General features: G+C 41.1%; 1 protein-coding gene across 2 annotated transcripts in view; it reads left to right on the top strand.

Annotated features, from left to right (window-relative positions):
* LOC125446489 (complement factor B-like) overlaps positions 1-10,975 on the top strand; it is a 43,284-nt gene extending 32,309 nt beyond the window's left edge. For both annotated transcript variants that reach the window (XM_048520098.2, XM_048520099.2), the window contains 6 exons: positions 2,495-2,648; positions 5,216-5,298; positions 6,023-6,129; positions 7,987-8,122; positions 8,829-8,878; positions 9,833-10,975. In XM_048520098.2, the coding sequence (XP_048376055.2) occupies positions 2,495-2,648; positions 5,216-5,298; positions 6,023-6,129; positions 7,987-8,122; positions 8,829-8,878; positions 9,833-9,979 (677 nt within the window). In that variant the 3' untranslated portion in view covers positions 9,980-10,975. The remainder of the gene's footprint in view (positions 1-2,494; positions 2,649-5,215; positions 5,299-6,022; positions 6,130-7,986; positions 8,123-8,828; positions 8,879-9,832) is intronic.
* Positions 10,976-17,592: the final 6,617 nt, after the last annotated feature.

The following is a 17,592-nucleotide window of genomic DNA, read 5'->3' on the forward strand; positions in this document are numbered from 1 at the left end:
GAAGGCTGAGGGAAGATCTGATTGAGGTGTATGAGATACTGAGGGGCATGGACAGGCTGGATAGGCAAAAAAAAATTCCCTTAGTCAAAAGGGCCGCAGTTTTAAAGTGAAGGGAAAGAGATTGAGAGGGTATTTGAGGAAAATTTTTTTCACCCAGAGCGAGGTGGGAATCTGGAATTCTCTGGCTAGGGGGACAGCAGAGGTGAGAAACCTCAAAATTTTAATGAAAACTACATGGATGATCCCTTGAAATGTCAAAACTTTTAAGGCTATGGACTAAGTGCTGGAAGGTGGGATTGGTGTAGGTAGGTTGGCACAGACTCGATGGGTAAAGGACCTCTTAGGTGCAGTATAACTCTGTGACCTTATGACGGTAACTTCAAAACTGCCTGCTAGACACCCCATCTGCCCAGAAGCAAACACTGCTAATGTCCTACCATCCTTTCTCAAATCTCCAAAAACTAATCTTAATCTTTCTAGTTTCGCGATAAACTATGTTTGCTAATAGTTCTCAGATTTGTTGATGGGCAAGACTGAATATTACATAAGGAAAATTTGCCCAATGTAAAGGGTTGACCACAGCGGTAGTCCAGCCATATTTGGTCCAGAGCTTGGGGCTATAATTCTAAGGATATGCACCCACAGGCCATCCCAAAGGTCAAAACACCACCTCAGTGCTGTTGAGAATAAGACTGTTGGGGGAAGACAAAATCAGAATTCTTGAATTTTGGAGCATTCTCTGGTCTTCCTAACTGGCTCCAAGACAGAAAGCAGAGTATGAGAGTAAAGAATAGTTATTCAGTGTCACAGAAAATTGGGTAGCGTTGTTCCACAAGGTTCAAATGTCAGAAAACCTGCTCTTTACAATGATTTGTGATTTTGGAATCAAAAGCACAATTTCTAAATTGGAGGGAAATTAATTACCACAGGGCAGAACTGCAACAAATTGCAGGAAGGTTTTAATAATGGTAGAGAACAGTCAAATATTTAGCAAAAGCATGTGAACACTGTTTAAGAGATAATGGGAACTGCAGATGCTGGAGAATTCCAAGATAATAAAATGTGAGGCTGGATGAACACAGCAGGCCAAGCAGCATCTCAGGAGCACAAAAGCTGACGTTTCGGGCCTAGACCCTTCATCAGAGAGGGGGATGGGGAGAGGGAACTGGAATAAATAGGGAGAGAGGGGGAGGCGGACCGAAGATGGAGAGTAAAGAAGATAGGTGGAGAGAGTGTAGGTGGGGAGGTAGGGAGGGGATAGGTCAGTCCAGGGAAGACGGACAGGTCAAGGAGGTGGGATGAGGTTAGTAGGTAGCTGGGGGTGCGGCTTGGGGTGGGAGGAAGGGATGGGTGAGAGGAAGAACCGGTTAGGGAGGCAGAGACAGGTTGGACTGGTTTTGGGATTAAACACTGTTTAATGTGAGTTAGGAGATTTTGAAAGAACGATTAGCAAGGTCACTTATTGCATGCAAATCCAGGTGGGGTCAAGAATTTGAGGGACAATGAGACCTCCAATTACAACTGTACCAATCACTCAGAATGTACCACATATTAGCAGTTATAAAAAAGCAAACCACACACCAGGCTTTATGTTTACAGTGATAGAATTGAAAAGTAGCAAAGTATTAAACTTTACCTAGATACATGAGTACTGTGTGCTCGCCACATTGAGTTTTACTTTTGCAACATTCAAGGACAGACCGTCTTCTTTGTGTTACTAACCCCAAGGGTGGCTCATCTTAGATGAGGTGAGTAGCTACCATCAGTTAGATTGTAAATAGCAGCCCACTGCCTGAATGACATTGGTCCAGAGTTGCACAGATTCTGTTTCAGGTTCCCCCACTCAAGACAGTTGCAATCACATCATGAAGCAGACGCACATTCCTTGATCTGCATTTATGTAGCTCCTTGAATGCAAAGACAGCATTCGAGATGCTTCTCACTAGCCTAAAACTCCCTCGACCTGGAAGGCAGTGGCAAAGAGAGCGAGAGCGAGGTAGCGAGAGACAGAGGGAAACAATTAAAGCAGGAAGTGAAAGAAGAGATGAAGAGGAGGGGCCAGACCAAAGCATTAACAAACACTTGGGTTCTGAGGAGAGTTTTGCAATGGGGTTCTCAGAGGAAGGGGTTTCATGGTAGAGTTACCTTATTTTTAAGGTGTTATACAGCAGGAGCAACATCATTTCCTTTGGCACTTCATAGAAGCAATGGCTTTGACACCCACGTCTTGTGAAGGAATGTTGGGACAGGTGACAAGAAGCTGAATCAAGGAGGTAGCTTTTCCTGAGCAACTTATAGGGGGAGAAATGTTGGAGACATTTTGAGAGGGAGTTCCTCTCTAACTTACAGCACCAAAAGCAGAAGATACCAGTAGTGGAGCTTTGGAAATTGTGAAATGGTGGGAATGCCTTGAGGGGCAAGAGAGTGAGTGGGTGTAAGCTTAAAATATTCACTTATGAAGAATGTTTATGTTTCTCCCGATCCAAATCTGCAGGTGATAGATTTCGCCTTAATCGTGTGGAAGATGTGTACCTACATCCACAGTACAATCTATCAGGGCTTCTGGATGAGAAAATCTCCCAATTTTACGACTATGATGTGGCATTGCTTAAAATGAAGAAAAAAATAAACTTTTCAGAAACAAGCAGGTAACTTGTGTCTTTATTCTGTGAATATTTGCCATTCGGAGAAGCCATTTAGTCCATCTTAATTTTCCTGTCCAGAGAAGAACCTATGACTCTCCTCCCTTCACTGCACTTGGTTGTTGTATTAACACATGGAGCAGACTCTAGGACAGTATCTTATGCTTTGATTTCCATTACTTATATGCAGACACGTTCCAATGTTGATCACATTTTGTGTAAAAGATTTGACCTGATGTGGGTCCAAGTTTGGCTCCTTAGCCAAGATGTCTGTTCTCTTGGGCCTGAACAGTGTTTGAAATATATCTTCTCCATTTAACTTTGTCAAGCCCCTAACTCTTTTTTATCACTTTAAAGGATCCCCTCATATATCGCTGATTTAAAGTGAATACGCAAAGTCTAGTCAGTATTTTCCTGATTTCATTCCCCCTTATTCCATTGAATGAATTTTCCAACACCAAGAGACTTAGAGATATAGGGATAGCGCAGGGAAGCAGTGTTGAGGTACACCGAATTGAGCAGCATGTTCAAAGAGCCAAGTGCCCTTGATTCATACATATATATTTTTGGGAATGAAAGTGTGTTTTCTTAACATCCAGAAGTTTATCTTGCCCCCCCCAGTGCTAGGATTTAGGACATCTGCTCAGGGCTGGACAAGAATTAGGAATGGGAGACATCTTGGCCCATGTAAGTATCAAAGACATAAAACAGCGAGAAATGTTCTGCTTTGACAGTGTGAGCAGCTAGGCAACAAATTGAAGAGCAGAACCTCAAAGGTAACAAGCTGTATGCCGATTTGCAGAGGGACTCTTAAAATTAGCAAAGTAAATAAACAACTTAGTGACTAATGTGGGAGAAATGGGTACCAGTTCATGTGGCACTAAAGTCAATACTGGAGTCCTTATTTTAGGGATTTAATATACCTGTATCATGCTAGGAACAGTCTTCTAGCATATCATAAAACTAGTGAATATGGAGAGGAGTATAAACTAAACAATGGGGTGGAAGATCAAGGAATTGATGTAAAAGATCAAGGGAGAGCAAAAATAATAATATGGAAAATGAAGGTCAGGAAATGACAGGAATAGACAGAGATAATAAACCTAAAAATACACAAACGGTCAAGACTAGGCATTATAATGAGAACAAAAAGACAGAATTAAAAGCTCTGTACTGGAATGTGCATTGTATCCATTTATTGTGCACATTGAAAAACAAGTAAATGTGATCTGATATTAGTTATGGAGACATGGCTGCACGATGAGAAGTTTTGGGCTCTGAAAATTGATGGATATTTGACATTCAAGAAGAATGGGAAGCTAGTTAAAGGTAGAGAGATGGCACTGTTAGGCAATGCGAGCATTGTTGCAATAGCTACAGATGACCTTGATTCAGGAGACCAGGGTGTACGATTGGTTTGGTTGGAGATGAAAAATTAGGTAGCTCTATTTAAAAAATTAAGAGTCTTCTTTTTAGGACAGATTGGGGAGAATTTATTTTTCTCTTTGAGGGTTGTGAGACATTGGAACTCTCTGGCTCAAAGGCAGACAAGTAGCTAGATTGATTTTTTTCAGCAAGAAAATCAAAGGTAGATTGGGAATGTGGAATTTGAAACACAAATATAATAGCCATGATCTTATTGAATGATACAGCAGGCTGGAAAAGCCACATGGCCTATTTACAAATGTATGCATGTATGAATTAGAATAGAAATGGGTTTTGTGTTGTTTGACAGTAATTCAAAAAATGATACAAGTGACAGGCTTCAGTTGTGGGAATGAAAGGTCCAGATTTTCTGATGTACATTCACATGTACCAACATACTTACAGACTTTTATGTGTTTATTTTGCACCCTTGCTCAGAATTTCATATTGTATTCCTTATTGTGTTTATGCAATAGTTTTAGACATTTGTATATCTACATTAATATTTCAAAACCACAAGCGACCAAATATTACTAAGTAACATTATTTATTCCCAATTAGTCTTGTTGTGATAATGGTCAATTATGTAAATTTTACTGAAACACATTTCATAACATGAATAAATAGTAGTCTAATCAGGTCAACCATAATAATGTCCACTACTTCTAACAATTTTCCAGTGTAAAGTATAGAACAGTCAGAATGTACAATCTGTATCAGAATATTCTTCTTGATCACATAAAATAAATCTATATTATCAAGTGTTGAATCTTCATGCACGCTAGAGTAAAATATTCCTTTTGAAAGTTTATTGCAGGAGTGTCATATTCTTGAACCTGTTTTTTGTGAAGATTGAAGGATGAGATGTATTTCAACATAAAAGTTTGGTTTGTTAAATTTGAGAATGTTTTCCAGGAAGAATGACATTTTTAGGAATTTGATTTGCATTGTTTACAGCGGGAGAAAGAGTGAGAGATACCTTTCACTAGACCCAATAAACCAAATGAGCGAGAGCAGGCATGGAATTCTCCAACTAAAACCATGAATATTCCAGTGTAGCTGCTTATCGATTTGTATCATCAATAGCAATCTCTCCTGATATTGATGAATATTCAACAATCCTTTCAATGATAATCTGTTTGTTTCAGTCGATCGATCTGTTTACCATGCACAAGAGAAACAACAAGAGCCATCCGAAGACCATTCCCAGGAACAACCTGTCGTGATCATGGTACATGTGAACAATGTAACTTACTGTCAAACTTATGACTGAGTGCCAGAGTATGTTTGATGAAGGATTCCTTCACTTAAGCAGTCTACTTAAGATTGTTCTGGCAAGCTTGCAGAAAATTGTTCAAGCAAAATTAGACACTAGATGGTGAGCCATTTAAACACTATAACTGGTTAGCTCAGACAGCTGGTTTGTGCTGCAGTGATGCCAACAGCGTGGGTTCAATTCCAGCACCAGCTGACATTACCTTGATGCTGCCACCTTCACAACTCACGAGTTGCTTGGGGCATGGTGATCCTCAGGTTAAACCACTGTCAGCCATCCCTTTCTGATGAAAGAGCAGCCCTGTGGTTGTCTGGAATATGGTGACTTTACTCTTACCTCATGCATAGTGTAATGGACTTAAACTGAAACTGACTTGCGTTGAGCAGGAAAGCTGACATTTCGGGCCTAGACGACTTCATCAGAAATGGATTGGGACTTTATTGCTTTTGAAGTGACTTTTCCGACAACTTGTTCATTCTGTGCATGGTTCACTTTGTGACTGACTAATGCTGTAGTTGACTAGCTTCTGGAGAGACAATAACACGGTCTTCGCTGACCCTGACAACTGACCCATGCTGTGATCTGGTTGGGCAGTGAGGAGCAGGACTTTACAAACTCCTCTGGGTCTGACAGGCCTGTTGACTGGGCCACACTGAATCAATTACCTTCTTCTGTGCAGACAGGGAGCTATTACCGAAAACCAAGCCAGTCCCAGCCATTTTTGTGAAACGCGACAAGAGCAGGTTGGAGTCAGAGGCTGTGGTCAAGATTAAGACGTCTGATGCTGTAAGTGATACCTCCATCATCCCTAGTAATGTGAAACCTTGCTATTCCTAGGGATCCCCTCTTGAAGAGGTGTCTTTTCATAAGGTCTAGTGAACCATGATGTCAATTGAAACTTATGTTGCCCTGCAGTGCATGTAGCCCACATACCCTTCAAAGATGATAATCTTTGATTAGATTACAGATTAGCAACAGACTGGACAGAGACAAATGATTCTGTGTCAAGTCTCAAGCAGCAGGAAATGTAGATAAAGTGGTTAAGGAGGCTAATGGTATACTTGCCTTTATTAGCTGGGGCATATAGTTTAAGAACACATGATGCTGGAAATGTTATAACACATTGTGCCACGAGTAGAGTATCATGTGCAGTTTTGGAAGCCACATTATAGGAGGGATGTGATTGCACTGAACAGGGTACATGGGAGATTGACATGAGGATGATGCCTGGTTTGGAGGGTTTCTGTTATGACGTGAGTTTGGACAGATAGATTGTTTTCCTCGCAACAGAGGAGATATGATTGAGATATACAAAGTTATGAAGGGCATAGGTAGGATAGAATGGATGGAGTTTGTCCCCTAGGTGGAAGGATCATTGACTGGGGCACAGGTATATGATAAGGGGCACAAGATTTAAAGGGGATGTGAGGACGATGTTTTTTGCCCGGAGGGTTAAGGGAATCCGGAACTCACTGTGGTAGAGGCAAAAACTGTCATAACATTTAAAAGATATTCAGATGTGAATAGGTGAGCAGGCAGAATTTTTTTTCCCCCAAGAGTGGGGAGTCTGAAACTAGAGGGCATAAGTTTAAGGTGAGGGAAAGATTTAAAAGGGACCTGAGGGGCAACTTTTCTCACAGAGGGTGGTGCGTGTATGGAATGAATTGCCAGACCAAAGTTGTGGAGGCTGGTGCAATTACATCATTTAAAAGGCTTCTGGATGGTTAGAGAATAAGGTGGGTTTAGAGAGTTATGGGTCAAAGCTGGCAAATGGCACTAGATCAATTTAGGATTTCTGGTCAACAAGAACAATTTGGACCAAAGGGTCTGTTTTGTGCTGTATAACTGTGACTCTGTGTATACTTTCAATACCATGGCACACAAGTCTATGGACCAAGAGCTGGAAAATGAGATTACAATAGTTAGATGGGTACTTTTGACAAGGACATAGTCAATGAGCTGAAGGGCCTTTTGCTGTGCTGTAGATCTCTGGGTCTATGAATCATGCTCAGCCTTATTCTGTAAATAGTTGGGAGATTGATCGTAAAAGGTAAAGTTGCTAAGTCTATATTCCAGCAGTCTCTATTGATCCTGGCTAAGGGCACAGCCCATTATAAAGCCCAATATGTGGAGGAGGATGCAGTCACTAAACTGAGATGTCAAATTGGTTCCCACCTGCCATTCCCTCCTGCCTGACAGCGAACACTCACTGTCTTCTGCTGAGGTCTACATCCGTATGCAGGGGTCTAAGGTACTTAAATAAAAGCAAGTGATTTTGAAGACCTGAAATTGCGCGATGCTGGTCTCCAAACATTAAAGCTGTTTCAGTCTGCACAGCAGCTTTCAGACCTATAGAGTTTGCTCATAGATCATAGAATCCCTACAGTGTGGATGGAAGCCATTTGGCCCATTGAGTCCACAGTGACCATCCGAAGAGCATCCCACCCAGACCTATCCCATCCCTGTAACCCTGCATTTCCCAGTCTTTCCTTCATTTTTGTATCCACAATGCTTAAAACTGGCAATTATCACCTCACTGAAGCCACAGCTTTTTATTCAAGTCTAAAAATTGGGAATGTCAGTCAAGGTGTTCTGCTGATGTGTTCTTGTTTGTACTTTCACTGTTTTTGCCTCACCACTTAGCTGAGAGAGGCCTGTGAGGCAAATGCACTCCATGCTGATGCATACAAACGCGTTACAGATGTGCAGAAAGTGGTAACAGACAGATTTCTCTGCACTGGAGGACAAGAACCTACAGCTGAGGAGGTTTCCTGCAAAGGTATATGGCTCAGTAATTTAACCTCAGCACTTTGACTGTTTTATTGTGTGTTTGTTTGTGACTCTATCTGTTTCTGCATGTAGATCTGCACATGTACTTTTGTGCATTTGTGTACTCATCTCTATCTGTCTTTTTGAGTGTCTCTGTTGCTATGTGTTTGTCTGTATGCATGTGCCTGCATGCATATACCCGCATGCATATACCCCTGTGGTTGTGGCCATTTAGGTATTCATAGTGAATGTGCTTGCATGTGTGACTGCCACCCTTGTGTCTGCATGTATTTCTGTGAGTGTGCTTATATCTGTACCTCTGTATTGGTGCTTGTGCATTTGTGTGAAGGATCAACCATCAGGAAGAAATTGTTTCCACTGGCAGCCAGACAATACAAGTTTAAATAATTAGCAAGAAATCGGGGAGAAGTTGAACAGAATGTTTTTCTATCTATGAGCTGTGATCTGGAAAGTGCTGCTCGAAAGGGCAGTGCAGGCAGATTCACACGCAATTTTCAAACGGGGGAATTGGGTAAACATTTGAATGGGCAATTTTTAGGGATATAGGGAAAGACAAGAGAGTGACAGCAAAGTTGGATGACTCTTTCATCGAACCAGCACAGGTACAAAAGTGTTGTGAGGGTCTTCAATTCAATGTTTCAATTTCTTTCAAAAAAAAACTGTGTTTAGTCACATCTTGCCATATTGATTTGCAGGTGACTCAGGGGGTGCCTTATTTTTGGAGAAAAAACGACGATTCATTCAGGTGTGTTTTACAGTTCCTGCAGATTCTTTGTTTCCCTTTAGGGATATGTTTGTGTGTTGCAATAAGCGAGGGCAATGGATCAAATTTCAGAAGATTTTAAAATCAAAGAGTAAAGTCAAGGCATGAGAGAAAGGTAGTTTATATGGAAGACAATGAACAGACCTTAACAGGAAGGGATAGAGAGGACAAATCTAAAATTAAATCAAAAGGTAAAATTGGATGTTGCAGGATTAAGAAAGGTACTGTATTAAAAGCTCTATATCTGAATAAACTCATTCAAAACAAAACAGATTAACTGAGAGCTTAAAAAGAAATAAATATGATCTTGTACCTGAAATAACTTGACAGAGGCCAGCATCCTGTCACCAAGTCATCCTTTATTTACAAATGTACACTCCTTGACCATAATGCTGCCTCATGCAGGGTCAGGGCATGACCTTTTTTATGTCAGCCAGGGCTTCTTGATTGGGGCTGTTAATTTAGTCCAGTCATGGAACTCATGTTCTATGAGGCCCAGCTGGCTGACCTCGTTACAATCTCCATAGTAACAATTACAAAGACATGGCTGCAGGATGACATAGACTGCTCCAATTTATAGAAGATTTGAGGGTAGAACACAGATTTAAGGTAATTTGCAAATAAATGAAGCCAGAAATGAAGAGGAACTTTATGATGCAATGAGTGGTTACTGGCATCTGGAGTGCTCTGAAATTGTGATGGAGGCACATTCATTCAAGGCTTTCAAAGAGAATTAGCTTTTTTTTTGAAAAAGAACCACATACAGGGCTAATGGGAAAAGTGGGGATAATGGCACTTAGGAAACTGCTCACTTGGAGAGCTTGTACTGATACTACGGGCCAAATGACCACTTCCTAAACTGTAACCATGCTGTGATTTTGTATAATATGCAGTTTCAGTGTGTAATTCTAACATGTGTTTTCCTATATTCTACAGGTGGGCGTTGTAAGTTGGGGAGTTATTAATGTGTGCGATACTGTGAACCCAGACAAGAAACATGCCCGCGACTTTCACCTCAACTTATTCAAAGTGTTGCCATGGTTGAAAGAGAGACTTGGCAAATTTATGACATTCATAGATTAGGGACAGGAGGAGGCCATTCTGCCCCTTAATTGGATAATGGGTGATCTCTACCTTAATGCCATCCCTCCACCTCAGTTCCGCAAGTCTCAGTAACCTTACCTAGTGAAAGATCTATCAGTCTTAGTTGTTCCGATCTTGAACTGGGGAGTGTTCCAGATTTATCACTACCCCTTGTATGATCAAGTGCTTTGTGACATCTCCCCTGAGGACCTGGCTGTAGTTTTAAACCAATTGCCCTCATGCCCTGGATTGATCCATTAGTAGGTCTGGGTTCTCTATTTACCCTGCTGAATACTTTAATCAGTTCAAACATCTCAAAAATATCAGCCCTTAACATTATTGACTCAAGGGAATGAAAAACCTAGTCTATGCAATGTCTCCTTGTGTTTAGATCTTTTCAGTCCTGGTATAATATCATCAGCAGTGGACCATTCGAACTACTTTAATCAATAAATAAGACCATGGTCTCAACTTTACTAACCTTGTTCCCCCATGACCCTTAACTCCCTTATCAATCAAAAACATGACTAGCCCGACCTCAAACAGATTCAATGATCTACCTGCTCTGGAGCAGAGAATTCCAAATGCCACAGACCCGCCAAGAGGGGAAGTTCCTCCGTACCTCCATCTGAAATGCTCTGCTCCTTCTTAGTTTGGAACTCTGCCCCCCGGATCCACCAGGTGAAACATCCTGTCAGCATCTAGCTTGCAAACCCCCTTCAGAAGTATTTATGTTTTAATTAGATCACTTCTTATTTTTCGAAATGCCAATGAGTATCGGTTCAACCCGCTCAATGTTTCCTTATGAGATATCCCCTTTACCCCAGGGATCAAGCCCAGTGAACTAGTACTGAACTGCTTCCAATGCAGTAATTAAGGAGATAAATATTGTACACAGTGTTCTAGATGAAATGTCACCATCATCTTGTACAGTTGTAGCAAGACTTCCCAACATTTATATATTATACCCTTGCATAAAAGTCAAAATTCCCTTTGCCTTCCTAGTTTTATTTTACTGTGCCTGCGTGCTGACTTTTTGTTAATCATTTATAAGGACACTTACAGATCTCTCAACAAAAAGTGAAAGAACTGCCGATTCTGGAAATCAGGAATCTAATAAAAAAAACAGAAATCGCAGGAAAAACGAGGCAGGTCTGGCAGCATTTGTGCAGAGAAATCAGAGTTAACAGCTTGGGTCTAATGACCCTTCTTCAAAACAGAGGTCCCTCTGTGCCTCAGCATTCTGCGTCTCTTCTGTTCAAGTATTCCAGTTCATGAAATGTTCCAGTTTATGAAATATTGCAGGTTATGAAATAATTCTTGTGAATCTGCACTGCATCTCTGCCAAGGCTACTAGTTCCTTCCTGAGATGCAGTGAACAACTGAATACAGTTACTCCAGATGGAGTCCATCCTGAGTTTTAATGCATCTACAGTATTTGTTACTTTCATTCATAATCGAGTTCACTTTCAGACAAAGGCCAACATTCCATTAGCTTTCTAGATTTTATTTGGATCTGTTTATGAATATTTTTGAAGTATCTTTTGTAGTTGTGCCTTCTAAATCTCCGTTCATCCACAGTTCCTTGCTTCTCGCCATTTAGAAAATATTCTGATCTTTTCCACGTCTCCATCTGCCGTAGTTTTGCCAACCACATTAAATTGGACGCAGTCTCTGCAGCTTTCCCCTCCCATCTGCATCATTTACCATTCTACCGAAGATGGTGTCACTTGCATATATGGTTTCTTCATTCTTTCACCTGGGTTGTTTATATACACGGTGAAAAACAGTGATCCCTGGGATTTTCTGAAGAAGTGTTGGAATGTTGCATTGTGACTTAGGATTGAACAATCTAATCCTTCTCCTTTCGTCCCACTCCGTCATTTGATAAGTCCATGGCTTATCTGGTTGTGGACATTTTCTGTCTGTCCTCATAGCCCTGGGCTATGAAAAGTCTACCTAACCTGGTCCTGAATAAATTTAATGGCGCCTCCATACTTTTTGTGGAACTGAATTTCATTGGCTTGAGAGAGACAGAAAAGGGTGAAAAATTCAGCTCCTCACCACCCCCCCCTCCCCGCGACACAACTTCAAAGGGAGATCTCTTGAACTGTCCCCTAGTTCTGGATTCCTGCAGAGCAAGACCTAATTTTCCACAAATTCAACTGGGTCTGTAGCTATGACCTGGCATGTCAAAATCCAAGCCGACACTCTGATCAGTTTGTATTGATCCAAATGCTCATTCTCTCTCCTTCTCCTGACAGATTTGAAGGGCAGTTTAATCATGTACTTAATTTGATAAGTTTAGACATGAGTGTGGCTACCAATGGAGCAAGCTCACAGCAAAGGCCCACCTTGTCAATAGTGCCAAGTGCAAGATTTTACTTTAACTTCACTGATCACAACAAACAGCCTTCACAAACACGCAGTTATGGTATTGGACGTAAGGAGCAGGAAATAGGCTCCTCGGCCCTTTGAGGCTGGCTCACCATTCAATAAGTTCATGGCTGATCTGGCCCAGGCCTCAACTCCTCTTCAGTGTCAGCTCATCATTGCCCTCAATTCCCTGATATTTCAAAAGCCTCTTTAAATAATCAAAGTGATCTAGTCTCCACAAATCTTGCATCAGGAATTCCAGGCATTCACTACCATCTGGGCAAAGAAATTACTTTGCATCTCAGATGAGTGTCTTCTTATTCAAAACTACATGCCCTAGTGTGAGATTTCCCCACATCTTCTCATTTTGTCAACATTCCTCAGACTCTTGTATCTTTTAATAGGGTCACCCCTCATTCTTCTGAACCTTAATGCACAAAGTTCCAACCTGTTTAGCCATTCTGAATAAGACAGTCCCTTCATTCAGGTATTGGTCTCATGAATATCAAAGAAAGCTGCCTCGAATGCCAGCACATTCATTCTGTCCCAGAGCTCCCGCTGCATCCTCACACCTCGATAAGTTGTAAGAAGACTTCCTTATTTTCAAACTCCAACCATCTAGAAATAAAAATTTTATTTGCCTTCTTAATTGTTTGCTGCACCTGCACACTTATTCTGTTCCATGCTTTTAAAAAATATCCATTGTGCTGCAGATAACAGTGTGTAGAGCTGGATGAACACAACAGGCCAAGCAGCATTAACCTGCTGTGCTCATCCAGCTCTACTCCCTGTTATCTCAGATTCTCCAGCATCAGCAGTTCCTACTATCTCTGTAACAATTTTAACCCCATTCTGCTGCAGCTTTTTTTTAATGCCTCCCTCTCTCTCATTTTGCTTCTGGTTGGCAGCAAAAGGAACAGAGGGCAATGCAAGGGGCCATTGAGTCATCATTGTAGGGATGTACAATGAGGGAGGAGGACAAACAAGTGATTGACAGTGAGAAAGAGATGAAAGGAGAGAGAGAAAAAACATGTTACTATGAAGCCCTGACTTAATACTTACCTATGCATTCATATTATCAGTGATGTGGTAAAAATACCTGAACGTGTGATAGATTAAGAGCCTTTCTGAGGAAATATCACATTTATGAACAAGAAGCATAGGTGGTTGTTGGTGTTTCTGATTTATTTCCCTTCCTTCACCAGTTTGGAGCAATTAAATATATACTAGTATATGTTTCTTTTGGCTTGTCTTGTAAAATATAGTCGAAATAACCTTTATAAGTACATGATATCCTTGTTTGCGAATGTTTCCCAGTAAACAATGATCCATCAGCACATTTGGGAGCCTGGAGCATAGTTGGAATGAGCATAATTATGAAAGAAAACATTCTGTAATCTACCCAAGCCACTTACACTAAGAGATGACTGTCTACCTGAATCCTATTTCCCAGATCTTTCCCTACGTCTCCAATTCTTCCAAATAGCTAGGTAAATTTCTTTAGAAGGATGTTAGATGCCCCAGAAGTTGGCAAGTGGTCAGAAATAAGTCTTTGACGGTAATATCAACCCAAAATATTCCCATGGGGAGAACATAAAATGTGTGTGTGTGATACAGGTATTCCTACTCTTTGGAAATAATGTCTGAAATTGCAAGTTTGTGCTGTAGGGATGTGTATGTGAAGCCAATATGTCTTCAGCTGTGATAACAGAACTCCAATCACATTGCAGATTCTCTTTAGGCAGTCCCCTTGGATTGAGGAAGATTTGTTTCCATTATAGTTCTGTGGGTACTGAGATGGTTGTAAATCACGTGTGAGACTTTGCCTCGTGGAAAGGTGATGTTGATGAGTTGGCTCAGTGCGTTGAAGGTTAGTACGCTTCCCCCAACTCCTTGACTTTGCCTCGGCCTGTCACCAATAAAGTCTCCGACTGTGTTTAGCGCCCTGGAAGAAGAACCTTCCCCATTTCAGTTGGTCACATGCCAAGGACTCCCATGAGTCGTATCTCATCGGGATTGCAATCAGGACAATGAGGACTAAACTGTACCTTTGGCCTCCTGGGAGTCTTCGACTGCAACCAATTCTGAGTACAGCAGTTGCCTTGGGAATCTGGTGCCAGGCATACAATCAACATGCTCAGCCCAGTGGACATGGATATTGACTCCCAGGTAAGTAAAGAGACAATGTGCAAGCAGAACAGGAAACAGAAGGTCAGGTTTTACAGTCCTCTGTCAGTGGGTTTGTGAGGGGAGATACTTTAAAATTCCTCTGATCACCTTCCTGATGGTCTCCCACAAGGAATTTTAGGTGGGATGGTAGAGTCCTGGGTCAACCTGCCTTCCTGGACTTACTGTAAATAAGGCGCTTGAAGTTGCCAAGACCACTTTAAGGGCTATTTACTGCCAGCATGAATTTTCAGGAGAACTGTGAGGGTATCATATAGTTGGGAGAGTTGGAATGCTGTTGCCATGGGGTTGGGTGGGGTGGGGAGCTTTCAGCCCACTATTATTCTAATGCTGAAACTCTCATTCAAGACTTTGTTAGCTGTAGCTTCAACTATTTGACTTTACTCCTGACTGGTCTCCTACTTTCCACCCTCAGTGAACACAGGATCATCCAAGATTCTGCCACCGCATCTTAGTTCACAGTATGTCCCATTTCCCTATCACCCCTCTGCTTGCTGATCAACATCAGCTTCTGCTTAAATTCCCAACCCTGACTTTGAATCTCTTCATGGCCTCACCTCTCCTTATCTGTATTATGCCCTGCGGCCTCACAATCTGTTCTGAATCAAGCACTCCTCTCATTCTGATCCCTTGAACATGCCCCAAATTTAATTGCCTCACTTTTGTGCCCAACCCTTGATTCCCTCAGCCTTGAGTCTATTCAACTGCATCCCTTGATATCACTAGAAGAGAACTCCAAAGACGAATGACACTCAGAAGAAATTCGTCTTCAACTCCATCTTTAGCGGTAGACCAACTATTGTGTAACTTTGGCCTCCAGTTCTAAACATCTACATGACCTACATATCTTCAAGGTCACATCTCGTTCTTATGAGAAGACAGTGGTATATTGGTAATGTTGCTGGAGTTGTAATCCAGGGTCCCAGGCCGATATTCTGGAAGTGTCGGTTTGAATCCCATCATGGCAGCTGGTGGAATCTTAATTCCGTAAAAATTGGAATTAGTGAAAGAAAATAACTAATATTGACCAATTTTTCTCACTTTGAAGAAAGGAACTCTATCATCTTCTCATAGTCTGGCTCACATCTGCCTCCGGACCAACAGCGATGCAGTTGAATTTTAACTGCCGTTCCAAGATGTCAGGGATGGGCATTAATTGCTGGCGCAGCCAAACCTACTTCCATGTCATGAATGAGTTAAAAGAAGTTTTTCTATTGGTATCAGTCCAATCTGTTTGACCTTTCCGAGCAAAACAATTTTTTCATTTACGTAATCAGCTGATTTAACCTTCTCTCAACTTTACAGTCTTTGCATCCCTCCTTAGGTAAGGAGACTGAAGCTGTATCCATTGTCTTTAGCGTTCCAAACTCAGTAATAACAACGTCTCTTGCATTCTTTGATCTAATGGTGCCTTCTTTGACCTAATGGGTCCTTATCTGATCAAACAAAATTCCAGTTTCGGCTGCATCCATTTCACAGAAATTTTGGGTCAGAAGCTCAGCTCAGAGTCAGTTACGGTAATTTCTAGTTGATATGGACCTTACCCCATCAGTCAATGACCTGAACATTTAGACCATCTCAGCCTAGTGTTTGCACTGATGGTCAACATTTCCAAACTGTTATTCACATGGTCACTTGACTTTAAAGAACTTGAATATTGTTGAAAAGAAAGAAAGGTGTTGTTAAATGTTTTTGTCTATCAGTTGCAAGGATAAACACAAGAATGACAAAATTCAGACAATCACAACCATTTATATTGCAGTGAAAAAGGATGCTGGTTGGTTAGCACATGTACAGACTATACTCAACTAACACACACTGGCAAAATCCAAAACAAAACAGCTATGGGTCTCTATTATTCTGAGATTAGGGAATACTTGCTCTCAATCCAGAGCTACAAAGTAATTTAAAATAATGAATTGACCTTCAAATTTGGCTTTTTGACATTTTCTAAAAGTGACAATCATACACAGGCATCAATTCTCTGGAAAACGGAACAATATGTTCAATTTGTAAACCTTTTCTGTAATACACTGGAAATTCTGCTTTGTTTTCTCCACAGGAACACCTCAGCCAATCAAGTCAGCTTGTCAGCCAATCAGCACTCTTACTTCTTGTAGATGTATATAAATCGATAAATATAAACTGCTGTGATTGTTTGATATTTAACATTCTTCCATTTGTCCTGAATAGTACAAGAGGAAAACCTTCAGCAAGTTGATCAGGAAATAGTGCGAGGCCTCTTCTGGAGTACTATGTCCAGTTCTGGTCACCATGTTAAAGGAAGGATATTATTAAGCTGGACAGGGTTCAGAAGAGATTTCCTAGGATATTGCTAGGATTGAAGGGCTTGAGTTATGGGGAGAGCCTGGATAGGCTGGGACTTTTTTGACTGGAGTATAGGAGGTTGAGGGTGACCTTATAGGGGTTTATAAAATTATGGGATGATTGACAAGTGTCTTTTCCCTCGGGTGGGCACTTAGGGAAAGGGGGCATATCTTTCAGGGGCAATAGGTGAAAGATTTTAAAAAAGACATGATGGGCAAGACATGGAGGGACGTGGGCCAAGTGTAGGCAGGTAGGACTGGTTTGATTTGGGATTACGGTCGGTGTGCACTAGTTGGGCCTAAGGGTCTGTTTCCATGCCGTATGACCTTATGACTTGTTATGGACCAGGCCAGACCCCCTCAAAATATTTTACCAAAGTAGTCTAGACCCAAACATTTTCATACTTTAAACGTGAAGTGCTGTGTTTCAGATGATGTTAAGCAAAAACAATTTATTTAAACACTATAGTTAAAATACAAACAAAAGTAGGGGAAATTTAAAATAACAACCCTATTGAAAAACTTAACAGAATAATAGATACAGTAACTACTATTAATTAACTGTTCCAATATAGTAAGATCACCTAAAAATACCACTTGGCTAAAAGGAAAATTGAGACAAGATTCTCAGGTGCATTTCTCCCATCCAGGAAAAAAAACATTAAGAGATAATTTAGAGACTGTGGCAGCCTGTAGACATTCATTGTTGAGACCCTAATAGCT

Source organism: Stegostoma tigrinum, chromosome 34 (assembly GCF_030684315.1).
Source record: "Stegostoma tigrinum isolate sSteTig4 chromosome 34, sSteTig4.hap1, whole genome shotgun sequence".
Classification (NCBI taxonomy): Eukaryota; Metazoa; Chordata; class Chondrichthyes; order Orectolobiformes; family Stegostomatidae; genus Stegostoma; species Stegostoma tigrinum.